Below are 17496 nucleotides of genomic sequence, written 5' to 3' on the forward strand. Positions count from 1 at the left end.
ATCCAGCCAACATATAACCTTAGTTACAAAACCTTAGTTAAATAAACAATAATCTTAGTCACATATTTGCAGCTGAGATTTTGGAACCTCCAACTGAAGACAGTGTGTCCGGAGCCATTACGAGATTGTTCCATGTGGGCGCCTTGGACAAGGATCAGGAGCTCACCCCTCTAGGTCGTCATCTTGCTGCCCTGCCGGTCGACGTCAGAATCGGCAAACTGCTGCTATATGGTGCTATGTTCAGTTGTCTGGACTCAGTCCTCACTATAGCGGCTAGTCTATCCCAGAAGTCGCCTTTTCTTACACCTTTTGACAAGAAAGATGAAGTGAACAAAAAGAAGAAAGAATTCATGACTGCTAACAGTGACCATTTCACTATTCTCCAGGCTTACAATGTAAGTAGACATCATGATTCTCAGACTATCAGTATCGTTTATAAATTCTATTGAAATTTCTGGTTTTTTAAGTTTAATTTATTATTACAACCTCATGTTAAATTACATCAACAAAAACTAACATTTATTATACATCAAATTTTGAAGAATAAGTAACAAAGACCGTTATAGGGTTAATTTTACTCCAATTTCTCTATAATATTATTACAAGAATCAATACTTTTAAATCAGTATATTAATAATTTAAGGCGTTTGATATGTATTGAGTTAATTGATAAATAACAAAGCAGCAGAAATGAAGATAAAAGTCTATGTACAAAATGTTTGTTATGTATACTTTATATGCTTACATATTTCTGTGCTCAAAAATATCATATAAACACATGCAAATACAAACTGGCTGTATGTTTATGATAGGGATGGAGGCGGGCAGCTGCCCACAGCAGACAGGGTGGCTACGTATTTGCCAACGAGAACTTTATGTCTAACCGTACTCTGACTACACTGGTAGGCATCAAGGCTCAGTTCCTCGACTATCTGGTAGCCATTGGCTTTGTACCCGAGAATTGTCGTGTTAGACAGAAGAGATCGGGAGAGGATATCATATTGGACATCACTGGTCCTGAGGTACTTAGTACATTATGTATCCGTTCTTACTGTAGTCTTCCTTCAGTCCTTGCGTTTGATATGTCAAGTGAATCTGTTTATTTTTGATCGTATAACACATAGTTAAACGGTTTTTAAATGTTTCCTACCTTTTTCAACTTCATTATTTTTTAGCAGAATAACAAATAAGATAACAATTTTAAAGTTTTTGATTTGTAGCATAGTAGAAGCAGTAAAAAGGTTGTTATTTCAATTATTTTATTTTGCCTTAACATCATTGATGAAACTTTTTACGTAGTTTTACATGAGAGATTAAGAAAAGTTTCCTTCTTTCAGTTGAATGCTAATGGGAATAACTACAAGCTGCTGTCCGGTCTGCTTAGTGCTGCACTCTACCCCAATATTGTTAAGGTGCTGAGTCCAGAGAAGTTCTATGCTAACAGCATCGCTGGTGCAGTACCTAAAATTCCCAAATCGGAAGAACTTAAGTTCAAGACAAAGTCTGATGGATATGTAAGTGGTATCAACAAAAATCTGATAGTAGTTTGTAATTGATACACCATAGAAATGCATCTCCCTCAATGTGTGTAATCAACTGAATTAACATGTAACTTTCATTTACCTAGTTTTTGAAACAGCGACAAACAATGTGGGAATATACATTGTGAAGAACTCGTAAATTGGACTTCGCAGTCTAATAAGCTGCTCTAATGGTTCATTCAGCCTCGTAATATAGGCGTTACAAATACACAACCTCGTTTATCCGGATTAATTGTGTTCAGATGTGATCTGGATAAACAAAAATGTAGATTAATATGGTAAATATTAAAAACACAATAAATAACAGATAATAAGGAATGTTTTTACAACTATAACATTAAATAGGAGCCATTTTATTATTTTAATGCACAGAGATTAAATATAGAGATAAAAAATAAAAATAAATGTTTACTGTTTCATAAAAACTCAATGAGTTTTGTTTAGCTTCGTTCAATGCTTCCAAGAAGTACGATCACGCAAATGTTTCAAGTTCCACTGACAAAGTGTTGAAATGTCGCTTAAAATAAAGCATCAGTAGGGCTAGCTGCATAGAATAGCATTTAGAATAAGTCATAATTTCTTTTGAATTCTTCATTATCAGAATCATTTTCCTGTCCTCCGTTCAAAAACAGGCTGCAAATACAATTTCTAAGGCAGTTGATGCATCTATACTGTTGTCAGTCTGAAGCCAATTATTTACATCTTTCAAGTTCAAGTAAAATTATCAAGCTGTCATAGACGTACTACAACATTGTTTTTTTTTTATTGTTTATTTTATTTATTTGTTTTTTATTACAACTAGCAAACACTTCAATATTATAATGGTGTTAGTATCAGTGTTCAACTGTATATTTTTCCACAGGTATTTTTGCATCCTTCATCAGTGAACCACAGTGTAGGCCACTTTGCAAGCCCTTATCTAGTGTTCCAAGAAAAGGTGAAGACTTCAAAAATCTTCATTCGTGACTGCACTATGGTTCCAGTCCTGCCTCTAGTAATGTTCTCAGGCAATGAGTTAACAGTAGAGTTAGTGGATGGCACATTCACCGTCTCGCTGGAAGATGGCTGGATCATGTTTGTCATCAATGATCACATTGTAAGTGTTATCAAAGGGAATCATTAAGCATATTTTTACATTTTCTAAGGATGCTTCTACTAATTATAATGTTTACACAAGACATCTTGATGAGATTCTAATCATAAACAAGGAGAATCCTATGGTATTTACAACAGTCATAGAAAACCAAACTGTTTATATTTAAATATAAGTGGATCAATTCAATTCTTGAACCTAGCTTTTAATTGTAATAATCCACTCAAATAATAGTGTTCCTTTTCTCTGAAACATGGTTATTTACAGAAGTATACATCTCTTCTTTATTTGGGAAACATCTCGCACGTGGTCCTTAATTTCTGAATAAATCACTTTGACCAGGTCCGGACTGTAAGTTGGATGATCCAGTTTCTGGAATCCTACTTTACAAACTACTAGCGTGTGAAACATTTGCAGTATGGATGGACTGGAGTGTTGTCATGCTGCAGCAGAATACCCTTGCTAAACTTCCCATGCATCTTCACCAGGACATCTAGTTTCAGCTGTCTTATAAGACTTGCATTGTATTCTCTATCCATAATTATTCTTTTAGGTAGATAATCTATAAGGATTATTCCTGTAGAGTCCTTTCGCCCAAGTAAAGCGTATATGATCAGATCAAAAATAAAATTTAAGCTCATTTGTGTTTTGACAGTAGGTGAATTGTGTACAAAGGATTTGTGTCTCCATGACAAACTGTAAGCCATGTCTTTCAATGTGTTTTGAAAAGTTAGACTGATGTAGCAGACAGTTTGGATGTTCCACAAGCCTCTGGCTCATAGCCATCTCCATCAAACAGTTTAAGATGGCTAAAGGTCTCCCAACTCTCTATTCGCCTAATCTCAATCTGTATCCTTTGTTCACCAAGACCAAAAACTATGAAAGAAGCAAGATCTTTATTGACCATTAAGTAATACAAAATTACAATAGGCTTCGTATTTGAAAGAGATACGTAAAGAGATAGATTTCAACTGAAACCTACCAACGCTGCTAATCAAGAATGGAAAATTGTTTCAGTCAATGTGTAGCTGCCCAATGAACCCACTTTTAAATAGATAAAACACTCATTCTTTAAAACCTCACAATAATAAACTTATATAATGTAAAATAGTTTTAGTATATATCTCATCACATCTTTGATAAGCTGTGCAAATATGCAACCTCTGTACCAAGATACAATTGTGTTATTATTAATTGAACAATTAAGTCTGCAATCCAACTATTCTTGGTAGTTCAAGCTGCTTTGGTAAATTACAACTTTATTATATTTCAATTTGTGTTTTTGTTGATTTAAATTTTAAATTTTATCTTATTTATTTTTATAAAATTATTTTATTCTTATTAAATGTAATCTCATTTTAATTTAATGTTTAAAATAGTTAAACTTAGTTTAATTCAAACTTTGATATGGCATTATTTAAACTATATTTATATTCAGTAATATTTATCATTCTATTCCATTAAATTAACAACAGGCAATTAATTGGCTAATCCACTTCACATTTATTTTATTTATTACTATTTTGTTATTTACTAACAATTATATTGAATGTGTTCTTAACTGTTTTAGGTTGGTGAAATACTGCAGTCAATGCAAAAGGAGCTACTCAAGTTAATGGATAAAAAAATAAAAGATCCGTCCCTCAATCTGAACACAGATCCTAAAGGAAAGAAAATCCTATCTACTATTACACATTTGGTTACCCATGGTTAATCTCTCTTCGTCTAGACAAAATTTGTGTACAAATGTAAATATGTAAATTTCCGAAAAATCCAGTTAAATTTATAAATAGGTATTATTTTTAAAGTGGGTTTAATACCATAGTTTTTATATTTGTACAGTTAATTGAATTTAAAGGAGTATTTAGTGAACAATTTTTATACGGAAGGCTAGTTTTAAATATAATACTTCTAATACAAACGCACTCCAAGTTTCTGAAATGTTTATGAAAATTGTAATTCTTGAGCCTAATTTCAGTTGTTGAAAGACTATTATTCATTATTGATTACAGATCAAAATCTATATTTCATATAATGATTTCACGTGTTAAAAACTTAGTATGTGAATAAAAAAAGGTCTATACAAAAAGTTTAAAAAATAAAATAAAGGATATTAACTACCAAAAAATTGACGAAATTGGAACGCTATGTTCCATATGTAAATTTTCAAACAGATCTTTTTGGTTCAATCAGATGAAATTGAACCAAACTGACCATTAATTTTTACTTTTTGAATAGTACTCCTATATATTAAATGTTATTCCTAATTGTTAAAGGTTTAAATCTATATTTGATGTAGTGATTTGAAGTCGAGGTATGTATGATTTCAGTGAATAAGAACAAATAGCATGAATAAAAAGTCAAACAAAGAAAAGATTTTAACACTCTCCCAAATTGAACTGTTAAAATTGGAACTCAGTAAAGTTTCATTTAATCATACATTTTTTACACATTAACTCTGGTGGACGCATCATAATCGTGGCTGTCCTCAATTTGGTATCTATCTCTTGTTGCAGTGAACACGTTAAACCATCATTTGACTTAAGATCTATTGAGAATCCCTGGAGGTGAAACAGTTGTATTACAGAGTATTTGGAAAAATATAATAACTTGTTTAGTTTGTAGGTTATTGTATTGTCTTACACTCCAAAACATTCACAATTAAATTATTTACAAAGACAGTAGAAAATACACAAAAATAACAACTAACCACTTTAATGTAAACAAAGGTAGCTGTGAAGTAGAAACATCGACAACAACTATGTAGTGCCAAAGAGTGAATATGTGTTTAAGCAGGGTGTTACTATACTACATTATATTACAAACAAAAACATCAATATTTTTTTTTTATACTCGTAAAAAAAATCATATTTCAAAGAAATTTTTAAAAATAAGTAAGTTTAAAGGTTAGGCTGGGTAGGATAGGTTGGGTTAGTTTGATTTGGTTTGTTTGGAAACATAACTGGGCAATGATAAACCAGTGCCCAGGGATTCACCCACTATTATTGGTGACTTTATAACATTGCCATGGGCATCTTCAATGTTTTGTTGGTGACTGTATCTTGGGATTCAATGGGATAAATGCACACTATAATAAATCTTTAATTTAATTTTTACATATCCCTACTATGAAGATTCTGTAAAGGATTACTGTATACATTACAAATATCGCTAGAATTTTGACAAAATGTTTCATTAAAGATATACATGATACACACAGGTAATAAATTAATTGCAAGTAGGTGGTACTTAAAAGTTAAATATTAAACGTGAATATATTGTATTATTGTACATACGAGGATTGTCCAAATTTAATATAACCTTGAATTCTTAACCTTATACTTAACAAAAATCATCTGAAAACCATGTAATGTGTTTCTCTGACCTTGAATTCTTAACCTTATACATAACGAAAGGCATCTGAAAACCATGTAATGTGTTTCTCTGTTTTGAATTATTACTGTAACAAATCTTTCATTTTCAAATGGCAGTATCTTCGTTTCTTGTTAGTTTCATATAATCATTTCCTCACATCTTTCCTTTTATGATGAGTAATACAAACCATGAAATTGAAACATCAAACTAGGTTTTTTCGTTAGAAGTGCAACCAAATATAATAATAATTATTAGTACAGAAAGAAATTTCTATGTGAAAATATCTAATTAGTTACAAGTTGATGCAGTTTCGTTTAGATAAAATACCACTCTTTTAATATCTTACTTTGTGCTTTCCGTGATATAAAATTTTGTATCATTATTTCAAAGTTGAGGAGATGATAAAGAAACTTATAAAGAAGCAGATCAATTATAATTGATGATAAAGTAAATAAAATCAAGGGTGTATAGTATGCTACAGAGAGATGCTTTTTGAACAATCCTTGTATTTCATTATGAATGAATGCCAAAGAAGAAGCTGTGAATGAGTTGTTGAAATATTTATCATGTAGTAGTAGTGGTGAATGAAAAAACATTGTTATTGTACATGACTGTCATTATAATATTTAAGTTTTTGTATGTGTTACAGTTTTATTTTAACACATAATTTTGACAAATATGTATTGAAGTGGAAATAATTTGAATGTTTTTGAACTTATATTAAATTTGAGGATTTAATGTTAAATTTATCCCTTAAAAGTATTGGTTAGATTTTCTCCTGTGAAGTGGCTTCGATGGGACTTGTAAATGAAGTTGGCAGGCTAATTATAGCCATAAATCACTAGCACATTACTAATTGGTTATAATTGTTACACCTTGTCATTGTTAGTCATGGTCACTGCATTCACTTACTAGAAGCTGTAATGTTAGGTTTTCAGAACATTTAATTTTGGGGCAACTGTAGTCTGTTTTTTTTTTTTATTTCCACTATTGTTTGCTACTATATTCAGACACAACTGACTATTATGATCGAAGTAAGTCTTCATATTTCTATTCACATTAATAAATTTACACATTTATGTTAAATTTGTTAAAAAATAATTCATTGGTTAATTTATTAAAGCTCTTCGTTTCTAATGATATTTAAACACCTTTTTAGCTAGTGTTATACAGGTTTTATTGTTGTTTAATTTTTAGACTCTTATTTTTATTATTGTATTATATTTCTTGTCAGCATGACTAAATTAAAATATAAACGTCCTTCCTTGTATGGTTTTTATTATAATATATGACAATAGATTTTATTACCATTCTCTGTATGACCCACATCACAATAAATATATAATGAACTGATACAAGGTTCGTTTTGTGGAAACTTATTATTCATGTATTATTTTTATTAAAGGATACGTTTTTATTTTACTTAAAAATCATGTGTTATAACTAGGCCTATATGCCTTCTGTGATATTGGTTATCTTTGTTAATCTTATCTTCATAATATTAACCCTCTCCCAATTGAATTACTGTGGCACGTTTATGATGCTACTGGGCTGAATTCATTTGGCTACTCTGCCACACGGGAGCACTGTGGCATTTTTATTATTTTAGCACATATATTCAATCAAAAATGTTCCATACATAATTGTAGATTATTAAATTCTCAAAGATATTTGAAAGGTATTTGAAAAATTATAAAGTTTATTCACCATCACACATTTTTTTAACAAAAATGTGAAAATAACTTAATAATATAATGTCAGCAAACAGTAGCTGTAGAAATATACAAATAGTTCCAATAATTTTGTAAGATATCAGCACAGACAAATGGAAATTGTGATAAAAATAACTAAATTACTGTCAATGAAGATATCGATAAAACTTTTTATTAAGATCGCATCTCTAGGCATAAAATCTTTCAATGAAATAAACAGTTACAACAATACTGTCAAAAGATATTTACATTAGCAGTTCCAAAAAGCCGTATGATAGCAGCACAAAGCAGAGATCTATGATAAAGCAGTTGGTGCTGTTCAGATTAGACTTTTAACGCCAGGCTCCCCGTCGTATCAATTTAAGGCAATTGCTAAGGAGAGGGTTAAGAAGATGATTGATATTTCTTTAATCTAGTATTTATTGTTATGGTAGTTATTAATAATGAATAAGAATTTATTGCAGATTGATGCAAATAGTATGTATTGAATTTATATGTTGAATGTATAAAATAAATTTATATACCCTGGACAAAAAAGCAGGTACTTGGAGTTACTATAAGAATTTTAATTACATGTCTAAAACTGAATTTGTTTATAAATGTTTTAAAATCTGATATAATCTGAATATAATAACTCCTTTAAATGATTTAAGGACAAAAAATGCATGGATATAAATATAAATTATTGGAAAAGGCAGAGTTAAAACAAACTTTTAAGCTCAAATGCATGCTGAAGTGTTAATTTTGTACAGAAGTGTTTTCATATTTGTATTCAAATAATTGATTACAGAAAGGCCAAATTTTGCAATAAATTTAAAGTTTTGTTTTTATATCTGTACCGGTATTTAAAATCACCAAAAGTGCATTCAATGAATTTGTTAAATGTAAACATGATGTTACTTTTTTTATAATAAAGTGAACTGTAACTAATATTATTGTTGCTTTATTCTGGGTGTGACACCAACATTATGTGTAAAATTAATTATCAGTGATGATTTAATTATCTTTTTTTGTGTAAAAATATATAGATCCTTTTTTGGGGTTGAGTATTTATTTAAAAATTATATTTTTATTTTTACCAGCTTCTTTTATATTTTTTCACTTAGAAAAAAATTTGTTGAAACCTTCATTGCACATAATGCTAAAAGAGCTTTTGCACTACCAAATAGGATATTCAGGATGGGTAAGTTTGGGTGTAAGTGCTGCTTCCTACCTAGAGCTCATATTACACCATGAGGAGGAATAGTAAGCACACAGTACTTAGTTGTACATAGTAGTTTGTGTGACAGAAGCACAAATACGCAAATTATCACATCTATAATATTTACGATCAGTTTTATTAGCTAGGTCACATAAGTCTTGACTTCTATTCTTGTTTGTACTCTCAGTTTTTGTTCATAGAAAGTATGAATATCTGTAAACCTGACACAATACAGTGTACGTTATTGCTTTTTGATCTCTATTCTCTATATTATAAGTTCCATAGTTCCGAGAAGGAATGATACCACTTTTTGTATACCTTAATTATTATCCTTATCAGTCCAAAACATACTCAATGCTCTCTTAATGATTTTCTTGGCTCTCAAATAAACTGCACTAGGTGCATTACTTTGCAGTTCCATTTGCAATGGTCACAGGTTAGCTCATTTCCTCAGATTATAGCATGAGGCAAATAACTAATTCAGTCGTGTTAAGGCGCGTTTACACCAAAGTTGAGAAAAGATTGTAGAAAACTAAAGATTGGTCTTATAAAATTAGAGCAACAAGAGGAAGGTTTATGAAGGAAACTAAAAGTTCCTCTTCTCAAATTTAGAGCAACAAAAGGAAAACTTGTTGCCAAAGAATTGGCACAAAGGGTTTAGGCAGTAGTTTTAAAGATGTCGAACGAGGAAGACACAATTATTGCCGCGGTTTCCTATGTCATAGCCCGCTACAGTACAAGTGGTCTCCGAAGATATTGGGTGACCCTCATTGAAGGCTAGGGATAGGAACAGTGGCAGTGACATGGTAACTGATCACCAAGAGATAACATCAATTCATTGAGTGGTGAGCTGAGATGCGACGAGAGTGTCAAAAACTTTCTGAGAATGAACAGTAGTGACTGAGTATTTGATCTTTACTAATACTCTGTGAGAAACAAAATTTAGTGGAAGATTTATCTCTCCACAAGTGGAAGACAGAAAAAAATGCTGTTTTTTTAGAAAACAACAAATTGTCACAACTTATGGAAGACTGGTGTAAACACAGCAGCTTTAGTTGCGCACTGTAATACTTGTGAATATTCTTTTGGCCATTTTTGAAAGCTCTTAACCATTTGCGTACAATGCCATCACTCAAATGTCAATACACAAATTTCTCAGTGAAATTGAACTGCTTTCATGCCTTTACCACCAAACAATAGCGAGTCAGAGGAGGTATTTTGAAGATTCATAAATATGATTGAATGTTGCTGTAACCTAGTCTGTGGCTTACTAATAGATCTAGGTACACAGTGCGTATACGCAGGACATTAACTGTAGAGCATATTGATGGGTTTCTCTTCAAGAATTAAGGTGTTTTGCATAATATATCTGTAAGAGCACATAAACACGTGCAGAAGCTAAAGTGGAACACTGACAAGTAACTCAATGTTGGAAATTTTCAGTAGTATGGCGGCGTATCATTTGATTTGTTTAGTTTTACTAAAAGGAGCACCTGTTAATAACTGACAAAAATCAAAAGTATCTTCTGAAAATTAACTCGAGTGTCTCCTGTTTCTCCCGATACATTTTGCCAGGACGTCATCAGTCCATTGATTACACTTTTTTTGCCACAAGTCTTTTTGGCTGAATCATGCATATGTATGGTGTCATCTAGATTTAGACCTCGTTAATTCCGTTGAACTTTCATTGTCATTGAAGTTTCGAATCCCGATTCTCGGCTCTGATTTCCTTGTGAGCTTTAATATTTTACCAAGTTTTCACTACCATTTTCTTGTTTGTAACACAACAGATCTCACAGTTCGCTGCTCTGTTGCTAATACCTATCAGCATAGAATTGCCATCCTAGATCCAGTTCATTATCTCTTCTAGCAGTTTCTTAAACTTACACTAGCTGACAGAAAACCGTCCTGTTCATCATAACACAATACTTTTCATCAAAAAAACTAGGTCGCCTGTTCCTTGGCATTCCCGCCTTCATACTCCTGACCATTACCTAATTGTCTTGATTTAATGTAAGTCAATAGTCCGTGAGATCCCTCTTCGACGATCTGACAGTCCCTAGTCATCTCCATTGCAAATGTTCCCTAAGAAAACTGATGTCATCCAAGTGGCGATTACAGGGCTCTCAACACTATAAATGCTCCCGTTCGTCATATATATGATTTATCTCACCGTCTTCGTGCTTGTACTATTTTCTCTATACTGGGCTGTGTCAAGGATGTACATTTGCAATTAACCCTTACAATGTTCCCAAAAACGGCCATAACCACGTCTTGTGGATTATCCCGTCCATTTCCTTTGGATTGTGTAATTCAAGGCAAACTTTTTAACGATTTATGTATCAGGTGTTTTTTGTTTTGGTTTCTTATTTCCTTTCATGATGACACTTTAATATTTCTTCATGCCCATATCAAACCCAAAATTTATCTCCATTCCATTTTTTGGTATCTATAAAAGTGGTATTCTCATATAAGAGCACTATATGAGAAATTAACCCTTACTGGATTACTACCATTCATCTAGCGGCATGATCAAGCGATTACAACTTGACGTTATTTTTGCGGCATTATTTGCTTCCTTCAACGTGAATTTTCAACATGTACGTTTTACAAGAACAATTCAACAGTATTGAACTCTAATGTTTAAGAGGTAGAATGGACATTTATAATTTTCTATTCTTTAAATGGCAACCTTCATGTGCTATCGTTAACTGTATTTTGTTGTAAAATGGAAGATCTGCTATCAGCTTTTAATGTTGCATCTCACAATCCAACATCATTACTGAAAATGTTAAAAAGATAATAAATATTTTGTTTATGTTTGCTTGATGCCAATGGTAAAACCTTTATTTCAGGTTAAGTTCATTATGAATCCTGAAGGCCAACGGTTCGTATTTTACGTGTAGTAGAATGGGCGGCGTTTACTTTAAATGATAATGTATGATTGTTTAAGTACGATGAGATGACGTTCCGCAAGTAATTGAATAACAGGATTTTGTACAGTTTTACCTGAATGCAAGCTTGTACCACTTCGTCAAAACTGTATGTGTCACATCCAAAAACTGATTTGCAAGTAGCAGAGTGCATTTTGTTTTCAAAACCTAATATAATTATTGCATGTAATAGTCTTAGAAGTTACTGAGTTGTAGAGTGCATATGACAAAAACAAAATTGATGGTGAGGAATAGACTGATTCATCAAGAAACATACTTAATTTTATCTGAAACAAAAGATCAAACACTTTGGACATGGTAGGTAAAAGGTGATATGTTTGCAGCTTGATGGATACTGGAGGTTTATTAGGTATGAGTAAAAATGGTACTTTGGGATTATACCGACCACACCAGTATGAAGAACACAAAAATATAAATTTATAGAAACAAACATGATAGAACGAAAAAACAACTCTTTAATTACAAACTTACAAGCATTTTCAGGCATTGTGATCGGTATTGTTGTCGCTGTTATCTTATCTTCCTCGAGAATCCCGATTACGACAGGCCACGCGGCATCACATGATTTGCACGGTACATAATTGCCTTTCCATTACAATTCAATTTATATTTCTGATCAGATCCTCTAGAACTTGATATTTTACTTTTACTTTATTTTCAATAAAGAGTTTAGTTTTAGTTTGATCATGTTTGTTTTTATTGAAATTTTGTGTTTGGAGAAATGTAGAGGTAAAACACGGAAGTTCAACAAAGCGACGCACCAGCTGAACGGGCGGCGAGACTCTGCAATCACGTTATCTACTAGACCGCTCGACTTTGACCTCTGTCTGAGGATGGGGAGGGGTTGGCGATAAGACAATTCCTGTTTTATATTGACGAAATATTGTTCTACGCTAATCTAGTAATCAGTAGAAGCAAAATGTTAAATAACGATTCATGTCTGGGTGTGGTCGGTATAATCCTAAAGTACCGTAAAAATTATTCAATGAACGTTCAGTGATACAGCATTGAGCAAAACAAACAAATATAACATTTGTTTTACGTTTCACCTAACGATATTAATAACTCCACTCCTAACCTTAAGTAAAGTGTATTACAAGTATCAGCTTTGGATATGTTGACAGGTGACACTAAAAGGATATGTTATTAAAATATGGAATAAACGTCAATTGTCACGTCGTCTGTTTGAAATAGCTTTCAAGCTTAACATTTTACTTAATTATCGTATGAAGACTTACGATATCTTATTTTATTTTTTCTTATCTTATTTTTTAAGAAGACTTTAATTACCTGGAGTGATACTTCTGGAGGTCACAATAAAATCTTTGTATGAGCCTGTTTAGGCTGTCACCAAATGAATTTGATATTTGACAATATTCAGCACAATTTCGTTATATCTGGCCAAACAAATACTTAAATAAAAACATTAAATTATTAAGAGAGCCAAAAAATATATTTGTTGTTTCTAGCGTGTGTTGGCCCTTTAGGTTTGAGTTGATGTGATTCGAAGTGCCAAGAATAAAACACCTGGTCCTTCTTGAAAAGTGAAATGGAAACACTTACTTAGCCGATATTAAAGTATTAGTGTACTAATAGATATAACCCATATATACCCAGGATATAGAGCAGATAACTGTTATTGTGACAAACGGTTGTCCTGGTAGAGGGTCGGTACTGACCCCATAGGCTTATACAGATTATAATATGTGCAAGTTGATCGAAGAAAACAAAATAAAAATAGAGGATATTTTAGTGGGCTAAATATATTCTATCTTGAAGCTAAGGCTGACATAAGAAGGACATCCTAATGGTTAATTTTGAAGTATCTGTTAAAGTCCAACAAGGAAAAGGAGAATGGCTCGAGTCAGTCAAACAAACTTCAAAATACATAAGGAGCTGTAACTTTTGAATGACTCGGGATTGAACTTAATTAAAGCAAAGTTTAATATAAAAGACACATTCTATGGCATTGAATACAAAAATATGTTTATAATCAATTTACAAGTTGAATAAATTGTGGTCAATTATTAATAGTCCAGTCGTATTACCTGATTGAAAAAATAAATGTTTTCTTACAGCAAACTAATGGCACAATTTAGTCAAAATACATCATAAATAAATAAAAAAAAAACCGTTTCCGAACCAAAATCGTCTATTAGGGGGTATAGGAGGGGGTGGTTTTTAGGGGTGAAAATGGTTTTTTGCAATTTGTGAGTAAACGGTACATCCTATTGAAAAAAAGTCAAATGTAAAAGTGGTTGGAAATAAAAAGATCTACAACTTATGTAAGTAATCATTTTTTTGCCCTAACCTCAAAAATTTCCCAAAAAAATTCAAAAAAAACCGTTTTTTTGGTTTTTAATTTTTTTCTTTTACAAAAATGGTTCGATTGAGCTGAAAGTATGATCAAATATACTTTGTGCTATTCTAAAAATACTGTATTTTTTTCATTATTAAGAAATATTCAGCCGTTATAATAAAATTTCACTTTAAAAAAAATATTTTGATAATTTTCAATCACCATTTTGAAACATTTTTTTTAAATCAAAAAAGGTTCTATGACGGCTCATTATTTTCGTTTTTTAGTCTATTTTGAAGAAATGAAATAAAAAAATATGTAGTTTAATTGAAAAAATTGCAGAAAAATGGAAAATAAACAAAATATTGACATTTTTCATTATACATTGTATTATTTACGTGGAAAAATTGTTATTATTTATTTAAATTATAATTCTTTTTAATGTTGAAGAATTTTCGAATATTTTGAAAAGTTTAGAAACCATTGTTGAATGTGAAAAGTTGGATTACACGTATATATAGTGCAGGTATATAATAGTGTACTTGAAGCAAAAGGGCGGGGTCAATCCTATTCTTCTATTATACGGGTCTCAGTATGTTTCTAAGCATACAATAAGCAGCTGCATTGTCGTCAGTGAAGTTATATTGGAGTAGTGTCGTGAAATAAGCTTCGTGATTAGCAATTTACAAGATTTTTGTCTATATAAAATACAAATCGTAAGTAAAACTTTAAAATTTTTCGAAACAAAATTTTATAAAAATTATTCAATAAAAATTATTAAAAATAATACAGATCATAAAACTTTGTCTCTGTACATACAATTTTACGCATGCTAATTATCTAGTAATTTTTTACGTATTTTCAGTATACTAATTTTATCGTGCTTTCTGCATTTTATAGATTCGTATAAATGGTGGAAAAGGTACCTTCTTGTATCATTTGTAAAAGCCGCGATGGAGGTTTGGTGAAAATAAAAAGTCGAGGGATAGATACTCTCTTATTTCGTCAAGTGAACAAAGCAATGATCAGCGGTACAAAACATTTCAGAAATTGACTGAAGCACACATTCATGATGGTTGTCGATCGGCATACAATAGACCCTCAATCAATTGTTACAGCTTCCGAAATAACAAACAAGAAAAAAAAAAATCTATTGGGAAGAAGATTATGAAAGAAGCATGTGATTTTGATTTTAAGCGTCATTTTTGTTGTATTTTTTGTGAAGAACCTTGTAACCAAAATAGAGCATTTCGCGGCATGCAGAAGGTTGGGACTAAAGAAAAATCAACTTTAAAGGGAAAGAGATGTTTCAGAATAATTTAATAAAAGTCTGTTAGTTAGAGTGAATTTTCTCAAAGAATCAGGTGAAGTTCAAGCTTATTATCATAATAGGTGCATGTCATCTTTTTATGATGGGACAGCTCAACATCTTGTAGACATACATCGAGTGTAGATTCTAAAGATTTCATAAGTTACTGCGTGTATTACTTAAAAAAAAATTCATCCGAGTGCCAATTTTCCCTTAACGAAATTAAAGAAGATTTTGATGGTGATATCCCAACATTAAATATATTTTTTAAAAATTGAGTGATAGTTTTGATAACGATCTTGCGTTTCCCTTCAATGAAAGGAGATACAATCATTACATTTAAAAAAAAGCAGGGAAAAATTGAGTAGAATATAGTATGAATCACGATCAGATGACGTAGAATATGAAAAAAAAAGATATTTATATTTTTAAGTTCGCTGAAAAAAACATAAATATAAAAAAAAAACTTTTGGAAGGAAATAATGGTTTCTTGATTCAATTTCAATAAGAATTGTAAAAAATATTGCAAAGAAATAAAAAATATATGATGAAAAATAAAAAATTTAAAAAAAAAATTTACTAAGACTCGAATTCTGTTTTTTTGATTTATTTAAAAATTTCCACGTAATTTTTAAATATCCATGATTCATTATTATTTTGCTTAATGCTTACAAATAGCACTGGTATAAAAAAAATTATAATTTAAATAAATAATAACAATTTTTCCACGTAAATAATACAATGTATAATGAAAAAATGTCAATATTTTTTATTTTCAATTTTTATGCAATTTTTTCAATTAAACTACATATTTTTTATTTCATTTCTTCAAAATAGACTAAAAAAAACGAAAATAATGAGCCGTCATAGAACCTTTTTTGATTAAAAAAAAATGTTTCAAAATGGTGATTGAAAATTATCAAAATATTTTTTTTTTAAAGTGAAAATTTTATTATAACGGCTGAATATTTCTTAATGAAAAAAAATACAGTATTTTTTAGAATAGCACAAAGTATATTTGATCAAACTTTCAGCTCAATCGAACCATTTTTGTAAAAGAAAAAAAATTAAAAACCAAAAAAACGGTTTTTTTGAATTTTTTTGGGAAATTTTTTGAGGTTAGGCAAAAATGATTACTACATAAGTTGTAGATCTTTTTATTTCCAACCACTTTTTACATTTGACTTTTTTCAATAGGATGTACCGTTTACTCACAAATTGCAAAAAAAACCATTTTCACCCCTAAAAACCACCCCTCCTATACCCCCTAATAGACGATTTTGGTTCGGAACGGTTTTTTTTATTTATTTATGATGTATTTGACTAAACTGTTGCCATTAGTTTGCTGTAAGAAAACATTTATTTAATTTGACCATTTTTAACTGCTATTTCTCCTGGACTATAAATGCAATAAATAATGGTCAATTATATTTCTCAGATTGCATATATTAAGAGAGACCGCTAGCCAGTCGACGGCCGCACATCTGAGGATCCACCTAGCATGATGGTAAAGTGCAACATTTTATTCGCATTGAACCAACCCTTCCCTCCATCGCTACGTTATGGGACTAAAGTTTAAAACTAAATTATAAATAGGAACTCCTCTGACATCCATAAATGTTTTACTTCGAAAACAGGTTTTAATGTGTCAATGCCAATGAATTGTAAAATACCTACGACTATCTTTTAGTTTAATACTAAATGTTTAAAATTTACATTCAGTGTAGATTTTCTCATAAAAAAATTATACTTTTTGAGCAGCCAAAAGCTAATTATAGTTAATTCTCCCCATATATCAAAAATTTTATTTGGCACTGCGAGTCACATCAGATGGCTCAGACACTCACGGATGTGGTAGTGGAAGATGATGATAAAGAAGATATGTAAAAGATGTAAGAATTTGTTTGGCGCTCAATTATGTTGGCAACTAGTATTTATATTTCTTCATGCTTTGGCGAAGGACCGGCAGGACTGGAACAGAAAAGCGAAAAGGTCAAAGGAAGGAATTGCCT

General features: G+C 31.1%; 1 protein-coding gene across 2 annotated transcripts in view; it reads left to right on the forward strand.

The window, feature by feature from the left end:
- LOC124357592 (putative ATP-dependent RNA helicase DHX57) overlaps positions 1-8651 on the forward strand; it is a 51836-nt gene extending 43185 nt beyond the window's left edge. For both annotated transcript variants that reach the window (XM_046809513.1, XM_046809512.1), the window contains exons 17-21: positions 73-395; positions 813-1022; positions 1338-1514; positions 2404-2637; positions 4205-8651. In XM_046809513.1, the coding sequence (XP_046665469.1) occupies positions 73-395; positions 813-1022; positions 1338-1514; positions 2404-2637; positions 4205-4348 (1088 nt within the window). In that variant the 3' untranslated portion in view covers positions 4349-8651. The remainder of the gene's footprint in view (positions 1-72; positions 396-812; positions 1023-1337; positions 1515-2403; positions 2638-4204) is intronic.
- The last annotated feature ends 8845 nt before the right edge of the window (positions 8652-17496 follow it).

This window comes from Homalodisca vitripennis, chromosome 3 (genome assembly GCF_021130785.1).
Source record: "Homalodisca vitripennis isolate AUS2020 chromosome 3, UT_GWSS_2.1, whole genome shotgun sequence".
Classification (NCBI taxonomy): domain Eukaryota; kingdom Metazoa; phylum Arthropoda; class Insecta; order Hemiptera; family Cicadellidae; genus Homalodisca; species Homalodisca vitripennis.